This window comes from Malaya genurostris, chromosome 2 (assembly GCF_030247185.1).
Source record: "Malaya genurostris strain Urasoe2022 chromosome 2, Malgen_1.1, whole genome shotgun sequence".
Lineage (NCBI taxonomy): Eukaryota > Metazoa > Arthropoda > Insecta > Diptera > Culicidae > Malaya > Malaya genurostris.
In genome coordinates this window covers 145,211,234-145,234,120 of record NC_080571.1, presented here as the reverse complement: position 1 = coordinate 145,234,120, position 22,887 = coordinate 145,211,234, and the positions used below count along the sequence as shown (strand labels likewise).

The 22,887-nt window shown below is 36.4% G+C and overlaps 1 protein-coding gene across 15 annotated transcripts in view; it reads right to left on the bottom strand.

The window, feature by feature from the left end:
* Positions 1-253: 253 nt before the first annotated feature.
* Positions 254-22,887, bottom strand: part of LOC131426980 (innexin shaking-B) — a 1,311,753-nt gene continuing 1,289,119 nt past the window's right edge. For all 15 annotated transcript variants that reach the window (XM_058589825.1, XM_058589817.1, XM_058589824.1 and 12 more), the window contains one exon: positions 254-482. In XM_058589825.1, coding sequence (XP_058445808.1) covers positions 467-482 — 16 coding nt within the window. In that variant the 3' untranslated portion in view covers positions 254-466. The remainder of the gene's footprint in view (positions 483-22,887) is intronic.

Sequence of the window (22,887 nt, the reverse complement as noted above, 5' to 3'; positions counted from 1 at the left end):
ACGCAGTGACAAATAAAACTAGATAAGCCTTTAAAGATAATGATTCAATTATACAGACTTGATTTCATATACTTTTCAAGTATGGTCTGTTATGTTGAATGGCTTATTCCTCGTTTTAAATCTTCAGTAAGATGTTAATAAGAATTTAATTGGTTTTCTTGAGATGTTTTTCCTTATGCCTGTGATGATTTGGAGTACGATTGGCCAAAGTTCAAGCTAGATGAAAATTGTGAGATCTTTCAAATACAGAAAATATGTTAGATGCAAATGTATTTTTTTATCTAATATAAATGTTTTGTTGATTAGTTATGAGATTCTTAACATGTTTGGCTTATCAATATCTTTGAATTTACTTGATCATCATAAGCTCACGAACAACCTAATCCGTAAATTTGATTTGTGACTAGTAAAATCCGTCGGGCGTAAGTTCAATTTAAATCAAAATAAATTTACTCCGAATCCGTACTCAATTTTGTCGACATCTGAAAGATGAGAAAAAATTACGATATAATATGATGTGTTGTGATCGATGCTTATTTGACAAGAAGCCAACTTACTAACAAATGAACAAATGCGAGAACAAAAAAAAACCTGAATGAAAAAGATACTTGTTCAGAAATATCGATTTATGAAATATGGTTGAATATGAATATCCTATATTTTAACAAGCAATAGCACACAAATCGAAAAACTGTGTTATTATAACAAATAAACAGTACCGCCGAAATGTAAACTGTATATAATAACAAACTACAACTTCTATTTTTTTAATGTAAAAGTAATCCATCCAGATTAGAATTTGAAAATATGAATAAAAAACTTCAAGGGAAGTGTTAATGGTGTTAAACAGTAGTTTGAATATCTTGATTAATTACCTAATAAAGTACTTAATGCTGATAAACAGATATTTTATAAATAGTAAACAGTTGTGTGTCGATTCACAGAGAATCAATATCATACAGAAAAAAACGAGCTGCTGTACCTTTCATCTAGGAAACGTCATAAAAATGGTTTGATACATATACACATGAATTTTCTCTCATATTTGTCTTAAAAGCAGGGCCGGATAAATCATAAGCAAAGCAGGCGGTCGTCCAGGATGTCAAGATCAAAAAAAGAGATATGTGCTATTTTGGTAAACGGATTATCTAACGTGTGGAAGGTTGGCGCTAAGGATTCAAACCATTAATGAACCGTCGCACAAAGCATAACATGAGTAACCGACACCTAGAAACCAGAACTTTTTTCAGTGATTGAGCGCAGTGGGCCTACCACTCGTTATGTTGGCTTGTAAAAATGACTCTCGTAATGGATATTTCAATCTTTCACACTTTGAATATATGCTAATTCAATCGTTATTGTTGGTGATTACCCGACCAGAGTGTGAGATCAAATAGAAAACCCATTTTGATGTTGTGATGTTCGCATTTATCGATTAACAATTTGTTTTGATCGTTTTAAGTGGCAAAAAATCAAAATCGAAAGCAAAACGATATTCCGATGATATCAAACAGAAAACTAACAGTGAAAGCAAACTGAAATCTAAATAAGATATAGATTTTTTCTTGTTGATAGCAAAACTAGTTCTCAATTTGAAGTTATTATCAAACAACGAAAACAAAACTGGAATGCATAACCAGTTATTGATTTGCTTTAAAAATACATTACTGAAAACAAACAAGTCGCGAGCATCAGCTAAAAATAGATTGGGCAAATGACCCGGGATAGTATACCTTTAGGCGATATTACTTGCAACAATAAAAAAGTGTCAAAAAAGCACCAAACCAACACACCTCCACAGAGAGAGACTTGGGTTTCGAACCTAGTTTATTTGGATTCCGAACTTACTGCGAATGGTATGGACTGTGACGTTGAGCTGTAAGTAGATGGAGAATTTTCGATCATATGACAAGCAGTGTTGATTCGTAAAGCTGTATACAGGTAGTTTCAGCCGATGTACACTCGTTTCGTCGCATTCGTCCCGCAACCATCGTGAAAGGCAGTGCGGCTTTTTGAGGAGCATGAAAATGTGCTCTTTTTTCTTTCTCGTATCCAGAAGCTGTAGCATGTGAACATCATAATATCAAATTGAGTTATTTATTTGATTTCACTCTACTCGAGTATATAATCACTTTGAAATACGAATTTCAAGGCTCACGAGCTCTTTAGAGTGAAGTCTTTTACAGCAAAGGCTCACTGAAGACGTGAATTAGGAATCTGACAAAATCAATCCCAGATTGTATATTATTTCGATTCCAAAAAAATATCTTATTTATATCGACTAATTGGGACAATGAACGAGTATCTCACCTCTGCCCACAGACAGCGTCACACTGATTTAGCAAGTTGTTATTTCTTGTGTAGACTAAAATTCGGAATTGGCTTCGGTCCGGTTTATCGTTTCAATTATGAGTCGAATTGATCAGGAAACGCGAAAGAAAATTCTATACACTTGGTGCTCAGAAAGTGGTGTCATGTACAACGAAATTGCAAAACGAGTGAAAGTGCACCACAGCAGTGTCAAAAACATTATCGTTCGGTAAGACCGTTTCCATGAAGGATTTGCCCCGATCCGGTAGGAAAACGGGTCCCAGCCAGCCCGGCCGGGACTTAAAAGTGGTTGAGTACATCAGCAAAAATCCATCGGCGACGACGCGGGATTTGGCCAAACAGTTCAACACCAGCATCGAGATGATTCAACGGATCAAAGTTCGGAACTCCCTGAAAATGTGCAAGAAACAGAAGGTGTCGAAAAAGTCCCTGGTACAGCAAGTTCAGGCCAAAACAAGAGCGCGAAAACTGTATAACCGGATTCTACAGAATAAAGACAGATGCATCCTGATCGACGACGAAACCTACGCCAAGGAAGACTCTCGAGCGCTGCCCGGACCGCAATATTATACGAAATCGGTGTACCAGAACCTGGACGACGATGACACCACGGTGGCGATGGAAAAGTTTGGGCAGAAGGTGTTGGTCTGGCAAGCAATTTGTACCTGTGGTTTGCGGTCGTCGGTTTTCTTCACGAACGGCACAATTTACGCCAAGGTGTACGAGGAAGAATGTTTGAAGAAGAGAATTCTGCCACTGTTAAGAAAGCATAAGGCTCCTCCTGTCTTCTGACCAGATTTGGCTTCAGCTACGCCAGCGCCGTTCCACAGTGGTTGTCAAAAAATAATGCATAATTTGTGGAAAAGGGCATCGACCCACCGAACTGCCCGGATCTTCGGCTAATTGAAAGGTATTGGGCAATTGTTAAGCGGCACTTCCGGGTACAGTGTCCTAAAACATGCAGGAGTTAAAAAAACTGGACAGCTGCCACCAGAAAAGTCACAAAAGTAACTGTTCAGAATATAATGAAGATTGTCAAGTCCAAAGTGCGAGCGTTTCACAGAAACTAGAATTTTCTTCAATATAATCAGTGAAATGCATAAAAATATAATTTTTCTACAATATATCGAAAATTGATGTCGGAATATGTTTTTTTCGCTTTTTTATTCAACAATCAATGTTGCTAACTACTTTTCGATAAACTCCTTATATGGAGCTAGTGTACTAAAATATGTTCTAGCTCGAAACCTGAAATCTCCAAAGCTTTTTTCTGAGGAAAGTTGCTCGGGATGTCAAGGTCTACATTATAAAGAATATGTTAGATAGGAATTCATTCGCCAAGCGCTCCTACAGCGCTCGAAAGTTTCTGATAGAAGAAATATTACATTATATCTCTGAAACATGATGATTTAGAACGTCGGTGATTAGAGGTAATAAAGTTCTTTCATTTGGTGGCGTTAAAATTCAGTCAAATATTCAAACTTTTCACAGATGGTCATTTTGATGTTTTTATAGGGGAGTGAGCGCGTAGCAAATGTCATTAAATAGAGGGGGGGGGGGGGGTTTGTGCGATCATGAAAAAATTCATATGACTTGACGAGAATCGATACGTTTTGAAGACCATAGAAACATTTTGCATACCTTAGATATAGCGAGGGGTGGATGTAGCAATTGCCTTAAAAACGGGGGGTGTATTGTTAATAACAGCAAAACTCCGAAACTACTGATCGGATTGCTATCAAATTCGGCACAGATACTTCTTGCTCTTCAGAGATGGTCATAAGTGTATTTTTATGGGGAAGGGGGCCTAGCAAGGGTCTTTAACAGGAGATCATGAAAAAGATTATCTCATTGGATGACTATCGATACTTTTTGAAGACCATTTTGAAGGATGAGTATCGATACTTTTTGAAGACATTTTGAAATTGTTGGTTTGAAACATGCAAAGGATAAATTGTATATATGATCGAACATGACTCCAAAACAACTCAATAGATTATTAACGATCTTGGCACAAGTAATTCTTGCTGTTCATAGGTTCTTATAAGAGATATTTTAAAGAGGAGGGGGGTGGGAGAGGTGGTGGTTTCAGTAAGTGTTTGATAACAGGGGGAATTTGAGGCAAAATGTTTCGAGTTTTACGAAATCGAAATTTTTTGACAGGCACAGATATTTATTACAGCTAAGAGATGATCGTTAGGATATTTATACGCGTGGAAAGATAGTAAGTGCACAGAAAGAAATAATGAAATTTACACGAGATGTAAATCAATAGTAACATGGAATATACATGGGTTGAATCGAAATTCTGATTGAAAACCTTCATCGATGCAAAACTAAATTAAATTGCATTGAATTTTCAATGAATAAAACTGTATCTTCTAATTAACGTTTATTTTGCGATTAAATTGTATTGAAACGTACAGAATTGTAAAGTAATTTTATGTTTAATTACCTGCTCCAAATATGTGCATGAAAATAGATGTAAATTCACAAAATATTTTTATCTGTGTGTCTATTGAAGAAGCTCTCAGCTTGTTTGTAAATATCGGAATAATTCCATAATAACTCAGTGAATTATCGCCAAACTTGACAGAGTTACTTTTTGCAATTCAGAAGTGGTAATAAAGCTTTTTTTTCTTGTCGAGATCAGATTTTCATTGCACAGGTGAACAAAAGGTTGGAGTTTGTAGCAAAGCCTCTAAAAAGAGGTTTATTGTTAAATTTATCTTATTTGTCGACAAACGAGTGAGGATATAGACTAGGAGAAAAGAGTCTCCAAAATCAATTTTCACAAAATCACAAAAATATTAACAAGAGGCAGGGGGAATAAATATTCTTAACCAAGGGAGGTAAAATTGATCTGAATGAACAAAGAAATCATAAAATTAATGTGCATTTTTTCATGTAAATTGATAAAATTGTCGAACCGTGCTGATATACGTTTAATAACATTTGAATTAACTGAATCGTTATGCTATAGAATGAAAATGTTATCTAACGTAGTTATGAACAATTGTGTGGAAATAAGTTGTGTTTCACTACGCTCTGAGTATTTCAATGGTCAGAACAATTTCTAAAACTGGTTTGGCGGCCTTGCCTTTACGAAACATTTCTGAGAAACGCCGGGTAATTCAGCTAGTATGATGTAAAGAAGACCGTATTATTCAAAGGACTTGTTAGTTGATGCACGAAAAAACAATTAACTTGGCAATGCCGATCGTCAATTTCTGAACCACAGACAATAAGGGTCAAAACAACAACCGAAAATAATAGTCAGAACATTTAACATCTTTTTTTAACTAAACGCGAAAACTTTTAGAGAATCTGATATTTAACGTATCCCACCAGAAGGAAATCGTTGACGTCAAATGTATTTTTGATATCAAGTTTCTGAAGAAGGTCTTTCTATGGCTGACGATTAGCGAGATGAGAATGCCCAAGCCACTATTCGTCCTCAAAAGAGAATGAGGGCTTTTGGCCGAATCTGGTGAAGGCTCAGTATGCCAGGAGATCGCGAAAGGAGATAAACTAGCTTCAGATAAACGTGGCACCAATGATCACCAACCTATCCAATATCCTCCAGATGTGTTGTGCTACAACAATAATCTCGCAAACAAAAATATTGGTGTAAAAGCTGCAAAAGTGTTGACAAAAATCTTTTCCTTGTTCACGGTTATGGTTCCGGACAACTGCCACAAGAAGCATTTTTGTAAAACACAACATTGAATTAAAGGAGTAATTGTTCCTTTAAAATTTGTTTTTGCATTTTTGTATCGCCTAATGGAATTAGTCCTATTTTGATGCAGTTATTAAGTTGTTGTTTTTTAATAATCATTTTTGGAGTTTCCCAAAATTTTTGCTCGCAAGATTTTTTTTTTCAAAAGTAACAGCAAAAAGATAACATAATGTGATATCAATTGAAAAATTGATGAGCTAAAAACAAATTGAGATTTCAATGTGATGTTGCTATCATAATAAGATTTCAATTTGCTCTCGTTTTGATGTTTTACTTTGCTCGGGTACTCTTACACTAGAGTTATTAATCAATAGTAGTGAATGACTAACATGAGGTTATATATATATATATATATATATATATATATATATATATATATATATATATATATATATATATATATATATATATATATATATATATATATATATATATATATAAGTATTGATTAACTTGCAAACCATGTATATGCCTGAGTTTAGTAGCAAGCATGGATTTTCCTTCAAAAGAACGGTTGAAGGCAAGAGAAACATTCAAGTGTTTTCTATATTTTTGTCAGTACTTCACCAGGCCACATTGTTTGTATCACAGATTATATAAAAGTTGTGTTTTTCAATTAACCTGTCGAGGTTGAAGTTTTAGTTTTGCTATAAAAATTGATACAATCTGAAAAAATACCTATCATATGATATTACACAGCCAAACATTATTACTTCAGCAACACCAATGCATTAAGCTCAACAGAGTTGGAAATTACTAGCATTATGAACGACAGTTACTTAGAAAATAAACGATTTCCTACAATACCCATTTATTGTATTCAACTCGTTTTCAATTCAACACAAAACCGAATGCTGCATAAATTCGCGTCATTATTTAATATGTAATTTTTTCTCACGATATAATGCCTCCGAGTCCACCGTGCATTTTTCAAACCATCTCAATACGAAACGGCAGCGCGCAAGCATTAAAAAAATGCGGAAAAGTTTATGTAAACTTTTTCAAATTTCGGTTGTTTTGGGAAACGTTTTATAACTTTGAGTTGCATTTTCAGATTCTTCGTGAAATTCTGCTACAAACACTACTTTTCAGTTCTGAAACCCGTCGAACGAAACAGTAATCGTTTATAACAGTTCGGCTGAAAAGTTCGTATCGTTTAATAGAAACACACATTTTTTTGCCAAAATTCGTTTTTATTATTCAACATAATTGCCATCAGAGGCGATACAGCGATTATAGCGATCTTCCAACTTTTCGATACCATTTTTGTAGTACGATTTGTCCTTTGCATCAAAATAGTTTAGTAATAACACAAGTTCAGGTTTAAAACGTAATCTGTGTTCTTTATTTTAAAATTTACTTATTTATATCCTATCCTCTCCTAACTTAGCTAGTTGTAATTTACAGTATGGATTGCTAAAAATCCGGGGGGAGGAGTTAGAACGCGCAGCGTAAATCCGATTTAACCAATGACATGTCTCGGTCATTGTATTGTATTTGAGTAGGAGAGAGTGAGTAATGTTTCTAGACAAGTGTGTGAGTGTGATACAGAGAGGGGAGGTTGAGAGTAGTCAGGTTTAACTCTCGTGAGTGTCGGTTCGAGTCAGTGTGTTTTCCTGGGTTACCGTTATTCTAGGTCATGCCATATGGCACTGTTTGAGAGAGGTGTAGAGGTGTGGAAAGTGGAGAAGCGGGGAAATGACATAACTGAATTGTTTTTAGTTGATATTTGATGCTTAAGTTTCCGTGTTTATACTTGTCGTATGAATGCGATATTTTTCGTTGGGCTGAAGTAAGTGCTGACAATTTAATTGTCTTATGTAGGTGAAGTTTATATTTCAAGTGGGTTTCTGGGCTTCATGACTTGGTGTCGAGTGGAAATTTGTCGAGTACGTGTTTTATGGAAATTTGTCAAGTGCGTGTGGTCTGAAGTGTGGGAAAGATTTACTGTTACATGCTCATATTACATCATCCCCCTTTTGGAAGAATGATGTAACGAAGGGAAATCATTCTGTAGTGCTTTAAGGGATTAGTTTACTGTTGCGTTCGAACTCCCTAACAATTTTAATGTATATTACAGTGTTTTCTTATATCTAAAATAACCGAATTTTACAGTTTTTCTCAGAGAAGCTGAGTAAAACTTCACTTACATCCACGGCAATTATTTTTTGATTTTTCTCTCTTTTTTTTTTGTTTTACGTGGTGTTAAGCTCGGTATCTAAATCTTAATTCTAAAAGTTTGATGTTACAATTTTGTATTTTATGCTTTGATGAGTCTATTTTTGTGAACAATGGTTTTTTCTTTTGATTGTAAATTTTGTATTTCGCAATTTGAATCTTGAAGTTGTGTAACTTTAAATGGACCAATATAAAATGGATCTAACTTGCGTCTATTTTCGTTTTGTAGATACACTATGTCGTTCGATTGTATTTCTATCGGATTGCATAGGTGATCTGTTGCTGATTTTCTGAATTCTTTTTGGTGTATTAAATGTTTGTTTGCTATTTCGTGTGATTTGTGTAGTCGGTATTGTAATTCTTTATTGTACATGTCGAAATTATATATTGGTTCAATTTTGTCTGAATAAATTTCTTGTGGTAGTCTGGCTTTTACGCCGAAAACTAGTTCGTAGGGTGTATACCCATGATCTGAGTGTGGTGTTGTGTTATATGAAAATGCATAGTATTGTAACCAATCATCCCAGTCAGATTGATGTTCGTTGATAAAAGATCGCAGAAACTCGTTGAGGCATCTGTGATTTCTTTCCAAAGAACCAATTGTCTGAGGATGATAAGCTGTCGAAAATGTTTGTTTAATTTTTAATAATTTGCAAATTTGTTCTAGAACCTCGTTTTTATATTCGGTTCCTCTGTCGGTTTTTAACTCAAGAAATTTACCGTAAGTTAAAATGAAATTTTCTACTAACGCTTTAGCTACGATGTTAGCTTCTTTGGTTGGAATAGGTATATATACAACGTATTTGGTTAATTCACACTGTATGCTTACAGCGTATCTATTATTATGGATTGTTTTGGGTAATGGTCCAACAGTATCGATTGCCACTACTTCAAATGGTTTGTTAGGTGTATTAGTAATTTGTAGTTTTTCTTTGGTATGTTTAATAATTTTGTTCTTTTTGCAAATTTCACAGGCCTTGATGAAATTAGCAATTGAACTTTTCATAAATTTCCATGTGTATATTTCTCTTAATTTGAGGTACAATCTGTTTTGTCCGATGTGTCCTCCTGTTGGTAATTCATGGTGATTCTTTAATATTGTTTGTATTTCCTGAGGTTTACTAATAAACTTCGGTGGTTTGTAGATAATAATTTGTAATGTTTTAATTGTTTTTAGGGCGAGACCTTTAAACATTTCCATAGGTACCATTTCAAATATTTTATCATTGCAAGAGATTGCTACTCTGCTAACTTTTATTTTTCTCATTTCTTCTTCATATTTGGAGATTGCAAACACGAGTGTTTGTCTGATATCTCTTATTTCTGTAATTACACGATGCATCGGTTTTTGTTTTTGTATCCCTTGATATGTATCAATTATAATGTGGTTGTTTTCGAAAAAACACCTCATTTTCAATAAGTTTCTTACTTCGCTAGGAGTTTCCGTTGAATAAACAGAGAGTTGATCAGGCTCACTGTTGATGCAAGGATTATTACTTAAATTATTATTATAGTTAGTATTTTTGGTATTATTTAATTTATCTTGTTCTTTTTTCTTTTTTATCAGTTCTTGTTTTTTTGACATTGACCTTGTATTAACCATCAAAATACTATTTGCCTTTAATTCATCGGAAGACATTATTATGCGTGATAACGCATCGGCTGCAACATTACTTTTACCTTGAATATATTCTATATTAAATTCAAATTCCTCTAAATCTAACCTCATTCTAGTTAATTTGGAGGTTGGGTTTTTCATATTAAATAGAAATACTAACGGTCTGTGATCCGTTCGTATAGTAAATTTACGTCCATATAGATAGGACTTAAAGTAATTAATTGACCAATGTATCGCTGTCAATTCTTTCAAAATTACTGATTTATTTTTTTCTCCGGGTGTAAAGCTTTTGCTGGCGAATGCTATTGGTAGGTCATTGCCATTAATTATTTGTGATAAAACTGCACCACATCCAACGTCTGAGGCGTCTGTGGTTAAAATAAATTGTTCATTAAAATCTGGGTATTGTAGAAGTTTTGGTGACATTAAGAAGGATTTTAAGGTTACAAAAGCATGCTGACATTCTAATGTCCATGAAAATTTCTGGTTTTTCTTTAGTAGCTGATTTAATGGGTAGGCTATGGTTGCGAAATTTGGGACGAATTTTCTGTAATAGTTGCAAAAGGCAACGAATCTTCGTACGTCGTCGCTACTTGTTGGCGTAGGATAATTTTTTATTGCTTCGTATTTATTACTATCCGGTAGTATTCCTTTGTCTGTAATTTTGTGACCTAAATATGTTACTTCTGTATTAAAAAATTTACACTTGTTGAGGTTTAATTTGAGATTGTACTTCCTAATGCGTTCAAAAACTTTCTCTAAATTCTGAAGGTGGTGTTGAATTGAACATCCAACTACTATAATATCATCTATATATACAAAAGCATGTTCAGGTGTTAATCCTGACATTGCGATTGTCATCATTCTTTGAAAACTGTTTGGGCTGATATTTAAACCAAACGGTAATCTTTTAAATTGAAAGTGACCGGATTGGGTTGAAAATGCTGTAAATTTCCTGGAGTTTACTTCTAAGGGTATTTGATGGAATCCTGACATTAAATCCAGAGTTGTAAAATATTTTGCTCTACCAAGCTGATCTAGGATAGCATCAATTCTTGGCAGTGGGAATTTATCGGCTAATATTTTTTTGTTAAGTTGCCGGAAATCAACTACTAATCTCCATTTTGTATTATTGTTTTCTGATTTTTTCGGGACTAGTAAAATTGGATTGTTATATGGTGATATGGATGGTTCGATAATATCATCTCTCAACATTTTGTTTACTTGTGTTGCAATTTCGTTGCTTTGTGAGTGAATCGTTTTGTAGTTTGGAATGTATACTGGGACTCTATCGCTCAGTTCAATATTTTGTGAATAAAAATTGTTTGACGAAACTGGTTCGTCTGGTAAGCAAAATATATCAGAATAATTTGAAATTAATTTTTCCAGGCTGTTTTTAGCGTATATGGGTACATTGCTTAAATCGAGTTCAGTTAGGACTTTGTTTTTTCTAGTGTTATTTTTGTACATGTTGTTTTTCAAAATTGTGTACTTACTTAAAGGTTCTAAAATTGGCTTGAATTCTGATTGGCTGACCTTTATAGGTTTGTCAGGTAGTATTCATAAATTTTACGAATTGATTTTGAGGTTAAATAATTGCGCTTGCGCAAAATAACCCTTGTTTAATTTCCTGTGAGTGTAGTACCATGTCCTCACTGATATTTAAATTTTGCATTATTCTGATAACTTCGCATCTTCCTGGTATAATGTAATTTTTATCGATTGTATCTTGAATCGGTATTGCTATTGGAATATTGTTAATTGTAAAGTTTAATATCCAACATTCATAACCTATTAGGCATTTATGAGCCGATAGGAAATCTCTACCTAAGATGCCATCTGTAGAAATAGGAAAATTTGGGCTTACTAGGTGGAATCTATGTTTAATAGAAACTTCGTTGTTAAATATTAATTCTGTTTCTGTCGATGCGATGGTTTCTATCTCGCCATCGGTAATTCCGGTAAGTTTAATTTTATTATTTATATTGATTGGTTGTTGTGGAGATATTTTGTTTGCTTTAAATACTGATATATCTGCACCTGAGTCTATAATAAATGTGCATATTGAATTTGTCATTCTTATACCTACTTTGATAAAATTAGCGGCGTGTATATTCATGGTATACAAGGTCTTTCTTAAAAATTTTGGTTCGTTGGGTATTGGTTAATATTTTGTACTTGTTCGTACTGACGTGGTATTATATTTAATGTTTCATTTTGTGAGGCATTTTCCATCTGTTCCTCGTTGGTTAATAATATTCTGTTATTTCCGTTCCTTCGGAAATTTTCGTGGTATTGACCATCTCTGCGGGGTCTTCCACGGTAATTGGTTGTATTCCGCATATTACCTTCATGCCGGAATTCTTGATTATTTGCATTAAAATTATTATGGTTGAAATTATTATTAAAATTATTATGGTAATAATTATTTCTATTATTATGAAATAATTGTTTTTGTGGATACCTATTGTATTGCACTGGATATCTGGTGCATTATATTGTCTTGCCCCTCTATTAAAATTATTCACACGTTGTTGGTGCTGTTGAACAAAACGTGTGTGCATTATTTGGGAGTGGGTTATTTCATCTGTACCCAATTCTTGTGCTTTCTGATTTGCTTCTCTTATGTTGCTGAAATTACCAGCTTTGAGAATTATTTTTAATTCGGTGTTGTTACACCCTTTTATTAGAGCGTTTACTCCTATCTTAGTGCTCATTGATTTTGCCACTGGTAGTGGGATATTTTGCTCGACATAGGTATTTTCGAGTTTTGTGCAGAGGGTTTCAATTTCATCGCAAAAACTGTTTATTGAGTTTTTCTGTTTTAATGTTTTTATTTTCGCTATGATACTTTCGGGGGTGGTCGTGATTTTAGACCTTTCCTCGACTAGTTGTATCAAATTATCGATTGTGTTGACTGTTTCAGGGATGCCTTGTCTGGCTTTTCCGGACAGTCTGGTTTTTAGAAATTTTATTGCCATGGCCATGTGGTCTGGCAGAACTAACTCATTCAGCAATCTAGCTGAGTCGATAAATGTGTATAAGTTCTCAGGAGAACCATCGTAAGGTTGTATAAGAGCCGTCGCCTGACGTAAGTCGAACGGGGTTGTTGTTTGGGTCATTGTGTCGTTTTTGGTTGCTTTAATACATGCGAGTTTAAATTTTATTATTTCGCAAATTTCGTCAGTCCACAGTCTCGTATTTTTTACTAAGTTGTGGAAAGTCTTGTCGTCGATAATTTCTTGTTCTTTTGTAAAAAATTTTTCAAGGTCTATTTTTAATTCTTGGCATCTATTCAATTTTTCGTCGAGTAATTTTTCTGATAGTTTCGTGTTTATAGACTTTTTTACGTAAATGTGGAGTTTTTCTAGCTCCTTATAATTTTGCATTTCATTTTTGCTTGGATATATATAACATTTATATAAAAATTTATCGCATTTTAAGTGGACATTATATTATTTTTATCGTTATATATTTTTTTTTGTTAAAAGAAAAAATCATTCCTTTCGCAATTATAAGATATAGTGTGTAGTCTTCTAGACATGAATATACATGCATAACCACATTTGTGTTTTTCAGGAATCGCCTGTTTGCGTTTTTCCTCTACACGAATTTTAATTTCATTTTATTTCTCTTTGACCGTTAAAGGCCATTTGTCGTTATAAGAATTTTCCATTGTCGACTAAAAATGTTTGTGTACGTAGTCTAAATTTAAACGGTGGTCAGTTGTACCTGACGTGCGGCCTTGATTGCTATCTTTTCCGTATATTGTTTGTGTAATTTTAGTAGGCCTTTCAGTAGCAGATAGCCTATTACTATCCCTACCAACGCGCAGAGTGCGATGCCTTCCGTTTCCCTCGACGGGGAGGCTATTGTGTTATTGATGGTTTCGTCTGACGAAAACTAACCCATAATCTCTATTCACAAATGTTGTTTTGTCTTAACTCGATATTTGCCTAGCTAGTTGTCCCTAATACTTAATTTAAGCACAGTACCTTGGTTTTACTTCCATTTCGTCCTCACGTTGTAGGTACTCGTGTGTGAGCGTTGTCGTCGTCTCTTTGTGCTGTAGCGGATCCTTCCTTGGTGACACACGGTTTTGTTTTATTTCTGTTTGCACACAGAATTTCTCCGGTAGTTCATAGTTAGCGTCGCACGATGTATTCTGGTTATTCACTGCTATCAAACGAGCACCAATTACCGAAAGTCGAACTAACTAACGATAATAACGATCGTCATTTGCATCTTTTCATCATTAAACACTCGTTTATCAGTTATTGAATTCTGTTTATTGTTAGCCACTAAAGCCAAATTGCACACTTCACCAAATCACCAATAATTGGAATTTGTTGCCACCACTGTGGAATGCCAGGAACACTTTTTACGGGCATGCAACTATTTCATAAGTCAATTTCTTTTATTCTGTTTATTGTTAGCCACTAAAGCCAAATCGCACACTTCACCAAATCACCGATAATTGGAACTTGTTGCCATCACTGTGGAATGCCAGGAACACTTTTTACAGGCATGCAACTATTTCATAAGTTAATTTCTTTGAAGCAGTAGTAACTTCCTTTGAGAAAAATAGGCACTTTTGCACTGTTCCGAATTTTGAATCCTGATCATTGTTAGAGTTTATTTCTTCGAATTTTTTTTTCTTGCCTTATCACTTGCACGTATAAAACAGTCAATAGTACTTTAACTGAAACCGAATTGTTTCACAAGTTCAATTCCCGAGAATCGTTAAGAAATTCTATCACTTGCACACCACGGAATCGCTGGTCGGAAAAAACACTCGGTCGCCATTTAATAATAAAACGTTCATGTTCAAGTTTAAAACGAAATCTGTCTTCTTTATTTTAAAATTCACTTATTTATAGCCTATACTCTCCTAACTTAGCTAGTAGTAATTTACAGTATGGATTGCTAAAAATCCGGGGGGAGGAGTTAGAACGCGCAGCCAATTTAACCAATGACATGTCTCGGTCATTGTATTGTATTTGAGTAGGAGAGAGTGAGTAATGTTTCTAGACAAGTGTGTGAGTGTGATACAGAAAGGGGAGGTTGAGAGTAGTCAGGTTTAACTCTCGTGAGTGTCGGTTCGAGTCAGTGTGTTTTCCTGGGTTACTGTTATTCTAGGTCATGCCATATGGCACTGTTTGAGAGAAATGTAGAGGTGTGGAACGTGGAGAAGCGGGGAAATGACATAACTGAATTGTTTTTAGTTGATATTTGATGCTTATGTTTCCGTGTTTATACTTGTCGTATGAATGCGGTATTTTTCGTTGGACTGAAGTAAGTGCTGACAATTTAATTGCCTTATGTAGGTGAAGTTTATATTTCAAGTGGGTTTCTGGGTTTCATGAGTGGAAATTTGTCGAGTACGTGTTTTATGGAAATTTGTCAAGTGCGTGTGGTCTGAAGTGTGGGAAAGATTTACTTCTGAATATTTTACATGGTCTGGGATGTGTGAAAGATTTAATGTTACATGGTCTGAAATGTGTGAAAGATTTAATGTTACATGCTCATATTACAATGGTATATAACACTATGGGTCTCCGAGGCTCCGTTCGAAAGTCGGTTTTCCAGCAATTCTAATACCTTTCTATAGAGAAAGGCAAAAAGCCTTCTTAGTCCACTTAGTGAAATTTTCATATATCTTGAAAAATCACCATAGGGGGGAGTACATGAAATTTTCGAAATCGAAAAAAAATTTTTGATGCCAAAAGACTTAGAATTGCATGAAACGTCGAGATTTAGTGTCATCTCGAAAAAAAATTTTTTTGAAAAAATCGACTTTTTGGGACTTAGAAAAAATATGAAAATTTTTCTAAGTCCCAGAAAGTTGATTTTTTCCAAAAAAAAATTTTTTTGAGATGACACTAAATTTCGATGTTTTATGCAGTTTTAAGAGTTTTGGCATCAAAAAAAATTTTCGATTTTGGAAATTTCATGTACTCCCCCCTATGGTGCTTTTTCAAGATCGAAAATTGTCAAACCTTTACCACCGGGCAGCACCCCTTAAGCATGTCCGATTTAGGTCAAATTTTGCATGAAGGTTTTTTTCGAGGTGCTTAAACTTTTGAGCACTAGAACTTTACGAAAATAGAGTTGATCCTAAAATTTTGGCACCCTTATATATAAGAGCGGTAAAAATCAACGTGTTTTGTCGGTTACGTCACTTATACCATCATATATCTGGAACCAAAAGTCACAACCATTTGATCTTCGAACTTGGTCAACGGACCGACAGTAGCTTTCGAACGAGCCCAAGTTTGTTAAAATCGGATCAGCCATCTCTGAGAAAATTGAGCGCGTTCAAATACAACGCTTTTTGTCGGTTACGTCACTTATACAATCATATCTTCGGAATCAAAACTCACAGCCATTTGATCTTCGAACTTGATCAATGGTCCGACAGTAGCTTTCAAACGAGCCCGAGTTTGTTAAAATCGGTTCAGCCATCTCTGAGAAAATTGAGCGCGTTCAAATACAACGCTTTTTGTCGGTTACGTCACTTATACAATCATATCTCCGGAACCAAAAGTCACAGCCATTTGATCTTTGAACTTGATCAATGGCCCGACAGTAGCTTTCAAACGAGCCCAAGTTTGTTAAAATCGGTTCAGCCATCTCTGAGAAAATTGAGCGCGTTCAAATATCTTCGAAAAGTGCACATACATACACACACACACACACATACACACACACACACACACACACACACACACACACACACACACACACACACACACACACACACACACACACACACACACACACACACACACACACACACACACATTTTCCGATCTCGACGAACTGAGTCGAATGGTATATAACACTATGGGTCTCCGAGGCTCCGTTCGAAAGTCGATTTTTCCAGCAATTCTAATACCTTTCTATAGAGAAAGGCAAAAACCCTTCTTAGTCCACTTAGTGGAATTTTCATATATCTTGAAAAATCACCATAGGGGGGAGTACATGAAATTTTCGAAATCGAAAAAAAATTTTTGATGCCAAAGGCTTAGAATTGCATGAAACGTCGAGATTTAGTGTCATCTCGACAAAAAATTTTTTGAAAAAGTCGACTGATGTCGCTTACCCTACGTTGTGATTATCTTCTTTTTGTCACCAGAATTTCTCCGAGCGGACACAAGCAGGAATAGGTGCATTACCCTATTCGCGAAAGATTGCCGTTCCACAGGTATGCTCACGCTGCACCGAAAGCAGCAGCCAGCAGCAGAAAATCGCTTGGTAAGATGTACCAGCAGTGGATTCGTGCACAAACAGGCAAGTAATTTTACTTTTCAGGTCAACAGTTCTACACAGGTAAGTACTTCGGATCACTGCAGCACAGGTAAGTAAGTCTCTTCCAAGTTTAACAGGTAAGTAATTTATTTCAGAACATACGAATTACACTTCATTTAAACAAATTATAACTTGACTTTATTACTTTTCTGCGGGACTGTTCACAGTGCGATCTGCTCGCTTCACTAGTTAAATTTCTACTGACTGATCGGAGGGAGCGGGAGCGCTATATTATCGATCGTGATCAGAAAACCTAGTTGCCAGAAGGGCCATAATTGTTATCTCACCGTCGCCCGTTAGCACCAATCTCATGTGAGAAATAATTATCACACGCAGTGCGGCCAAATTTAGTATAGAAATCAACATCGACTTTTTGGGACTTAGAAAAATAATGAAAATTTTTCTAAGTTCCAGAAAGATGATTTTTTCAAAAAAAAATTTTTTTGAGATGACACTAAATTTCGATGTTTCATGCAGTTTTAAGAGTTTCGGCATCAAAAAAATTTTTCGATTTTGGAAATTTCATGTACTCCCCCCTATGGTGCTTTTTCAAGATCGAAAATTGTCAAACCTTTACCACCGGGCAGCACCCCTTAAGCATGTCTGATTTAGGTCAAATTTTGCATGAAGGCTTTTTTCGAGGTTCTTAAACTTTTGAGCACTAGAACTTAACGAAAATAGAGGTGATCCCAAAATTTTGGCACCCTTATATATATAAGAGCGGTAAAAATCATCGTGTTTTGTCGGTTACGTCACTTATGCCATCATATATCTGGAACCAAAAGTCACAACCATTTGATCTTCGAACTTGATTAATGGCCCGGTAGTAGCTTTCAAACGAGCCCAAGTTTGTTAAAATCGGATCAACCATCTCTGAGAAAATTGAGCGCGTTCAAATACATCGCTTTTTGTCGGTTACGTCACTTATACAATCATATCTCCGGAACCAAAAGTCACAGCCATTTGATCTTCGAACTTGATCAATGGTACGACAGTAGTTTTCAAACGAGCCCAAGTTTGTTAAAATCGGTTCAGCCATCTCTGAGAAAATTGAGCGCGTTCAAATACAACGCTTTTTGTCGGTTACGTCACTTATACAACCATATCTCCGGAACCAAAAGTAACAGCCATTTGATCTTCGAACTTGATCAATGGCCCGACAGTAGCTTTCAAACGAACCCGAGTTTGTTCAAATCGGTTTAGCCATCTCTGAGAAAATTGAGCGCGTTCAAATATCTTCGAAAAGTGCACACACATACACACACACACACACACACACACACACACACACACACACACACACACACACACACACACACACACACACATACATACACACACAGACATTTTCCGATCTCGACGAACTGAGTCGAATGGTATATAACACTATGGGTCTCCGAGGCTCCGTTCGAAAGTCAGTTTTTCCAGCAATTCTAATACCATTCTATAGAGAAAGGCAAAAACCCTTCTTAGTCCACTTAGTGGAATTTTCATATATCTTTAAAAATCACCATAGGGGGGAGTACATGAAATTTTCGAAATCGGAAAAAATTTTTTGATGCCAAAGGCTTAGAATTGCATGAAACGTCGAGATTTAGTGTCATCTCGAAAAAAAATTTTTTGAAAAAGTCGACTTTTTGGGACTTAGAAAAATAATGAAAATTTTTCTAAGTTCCAGAAAAATGATTTTTCAAAAAAAAAATTTTTTTTTTAGATGACACTAAATTTTGATGTCTTATGCAGTTTTAAGAGTTTCGGCATCAAAAAAATTTTCGATTTTGGAAATTTCATGTACTCCCCCCTATGGTGCTTTTTCAAGATCGAAAATTGTCAAACTTTTACCAGGTTTTTCGAGGTACTTAAACTTTTGAACACTAGAACTTAACGAAAATAGAGGTGATCCCAAAATTTTGGCACCCTTATATATATAAGAGCGGTAAAAATCATCGTGTTTTGTCGGTTACGTCACTTATGCCATCATATATCTGGAACCAAAAGTCACAACCATTTGATCTTCGAACTTGATCAATGGCCCGATAGTAGCTTTCAAACGAGCCCAAGTTTGTTAAAATCGGATCAACCATCTCTGAGAAAATGGAGCGCGTTCAAATACAACGCTTTTTGTCGGTTACGTCACTTATACAATCATATCTCCGGAACCAAAAGCCACAGCCATTCGATCTTCGAACTCGATCAATAATACGACAGTAGCTTTCAAACGAGCCCAAGTTTGTTAAAATCGGTTCAGCCATCTCTGAGAAAATTGAGCGCGTTCAAATACAACGCTTTTTGTCGGTTACGTCACTTATACAATCATATCTCCGGAACCGAAAGTCACAACCATTTGATCTTCGAACTTGATCAATGGTCCGACAGTAGCTTTCAAACGAGCCCGAGTTTGTTGAAATCGGTTCAGCCATCTCTGAGAAATTTGAGCGCGTTCAAATACAACGCTTTTTGTCGGTTACGTCACTAATACCATCATATCTCCGGAACCAAAAGTCACAGCCATTTGATCTTTGAACTTAATCAATGGCCCGACAGTAGCTTTCAAACGAGCCCAAGTTTGTTCAAATCGGTTCAGCCATCTCTGAGAAAATTGAGCGCGTTCAAATATCTTCGAAAAGTGCACATACATACACACACACATACACACACACACAGACATTTTCCGATCTCGACGAACTGAGTCGAATTGTATATAACACTATGGGTCTCCGAGGCTCCGTTCGAAAGTTGGTTTTTCCAGCAATTCTAATACCTTTCTATAGAGAAAGGTAAAAAACAATGGTGGAGAGCATTACACAATATCAGCCGTTCTAATGGCTCTAATAGTTTTTCTAAAGAACTATTAGGATTTGTTTTTCGCAAATCGAAGGTAATTATCCTCAGTTTAGTGCAAATCAAGAACAATTTGGTTAGATTTGTGCACTTTTCGCTGCGTGAAATTCACAGTAATCGAGATCAAGTGAAGCCTTTTTTGCGAAAAATGTTCCAGAGTTTAATGTCGTAGATAATTACGCAATTTGACCCTTCTGAATGCTGGAAATGAATCCCTACAGCATATTATTAGTTTTTTTTTTAATAAATTATGCAAATCCGAAATGAAATAATCGACATAAAAATTCTGTATGCGGCTATTTTTATAGCCGTTAGGACCGCCCATTAGTGAAAAAGCTACAAACGAAATCACATAAAAGGAAATCTCTTAACAAAAATTGATAATTTCGTCATCTAACACTCGATGTGGATAGACGAATAACCTACTACGACTAATTTCGATTTTGTTTTATTTTTTATTCGCAGTTGTCTACCTACCCAAGCTATGGGTAAAAACCGCCATAGATCCGAGAAGGATCCAAAGGATGCTAAGCGTCTGAAGCCAAGTGATGTACAGGTAAACGACCGTTTGCTGAGTAAAAACCAATATGCTGATCTGCCAGTAGATGTCGAAGAGGAACTGCAGAAGAAGGAAAAAATGCCGCCTTTCTACCTGAAGGGCTTCCCACCAACTTTACGCTCGGATTTCAACACACTGATCAGCAAAGGACTACAGGCAACAATCCGTTTATGTACTGAAGGCTACAAAATAACTGTTCCGGCTTTGAACCACTACAAAGGAGTGGAATGCTATCTGAAGCAGACAAAAGCGGAATACTTCACACACGATATTGCCGCCAACAAACCTATGAAGGTTGTAATTAGAGGACTACCCGACATGATGGAAGCCGAACTAAAGCAGGCACTGTCGGAGGCTGGACTAAAGCCTTTGATGGCATTTAAAATGAAGCGCCATAATATGGACAAAAAGTTTAGAGATCAACTGTACCTGATTTATCTGGAGAAGGGCTCCATCACCATGAGTCAACTGAAAACGATTAAATCGTTATTTCACATAATCATCGAATGGCAAAAGTTTAAACCAGTACATCGGGATGTCACACAGTGCACGAACTGTTTGAACTACGGCCATGGAGCGAGGAATTGCCACATGAAAAGTCGGTGCGGGAAATGTGCCGAATCACACAATACCAACGATTGCCTAGTAGATGACATCGCTGTAAAATGTGTGAACTGTGATGGTGACCATCCATCTACTAGCAAATCGTGTCCCAAACGTGCTGAGTTCACATAAATTCGACAACAGGCGTCCCGCAAACAATCAACGCGCAAGAATGTTCCACAGAAGGATGAAGTTAATTTCCCACGGCTCCCACCGAAGAGGGATATTTCGAATTTGCCGCCACTTCCTCGCAGCAATCCAAAAGATTCAACCGCTGGATCACAAAAAGAATCTTCCTCAAAAATCCCTCCTGGATGGGGCAATAATCAACCACAAGCAAAGGATGACTCTGGTGATTTATTTTCTGCTGAACAACTGATCGTCATTTTTGAAACAATGACAACAAAACTACGAAACTGCAGAACGCGGTTAGATCAAATCAACGCCTTAGGCAAATTCATCATCGAATATGCAATATAATGAGTTGGTTATAGTAAATTGGAATGCTTGCTCACTCAGGAGCAAAACTGCTGAATTGTCCGACTTTCTTCAAGAGAAGAATGCCGATATTGCTATTTTAACTGAAACTCATCTTAAACCTGAAATTTCTATTTTTATTTCCAAATACAGGATTCACAGGCTCGACAGGGCAACTACCAGAGGAGAGGGAGTTGCCATTGCCATTAAACGATCCATTCAGCACAGGCTTCTGTCAGCCTTTAAATTGCAACTCATAGAAGCCATCGGAATTGAGATTACAACGACGATGGGACCCATCATCATCATTGCAGCGTACTGCCCCAAACAAACCAATCTTCGAGATGGTACGTGTGCATCATTGAAGCGAGATCTGGCTATGCTCACTCGACGACAGAACAAATTCATCATTGCTGGGGACCTGAACGCACGGCATGAGCTGTGGGGAAACAGAAGACAGAATCGAAACGGATTCGTACTTGCCGAAGATTACGAAGCTGGACAATACAACATCCTCGCTCCGGATCAACCAACGCGACTTTCCAGATCGGGAGTTCATTCCATTTTGGATATATTCACCTGCAACATCGCCATAGACAGCTCTCCGGTTGTCTTCTACGAGCTCTCTTCTGACCACTTTCCAGTAATATTGACGTTGGGATCTTCACCAGGAACAGTGCCTTTTCAACCACGGAGGAACTATTATCGCACCGATTGGGTCCAATTTCAACAAATCGCCGACCAACTTATTAATATCGATTTGCCACTTGATTCCCCGATGGAAATCGATGCGGCCCTATCTTCCTTCCAGCATTCAATCACAGTCGCTCGTGATAGGACGGTTCCAGTACAACATATGCCGAGTTCCTCTCTTCAAATCGACAGTGTCACCAAGAAACTCATCCGACTTCGGAATATCTACCGGAGGCAGTATCAACGAACTGGCACCCTAGATAGGAAGACTACTTATAACAACTTAACTAGGATAATCCAGGAAAGGATATCTGAGCTTCGCAACAGGAACTTCCAGCAAAAGCTTCGAGAAATTCTCCCACATTCAAAGCCCTTCTTGTTCCTAAACGAAGGTGCTTAAGAAAAAACCGAAGCCTATTCCTTCTCTGATGTCACCCCAGGACGCAGCTGAAGGAATACCTTTAATCACACCAGTAGAGAAGGCAAATGCGCTAGGCCAGCAGTTTGTGTGTTCTCACAATTTTGGACTCAACATTG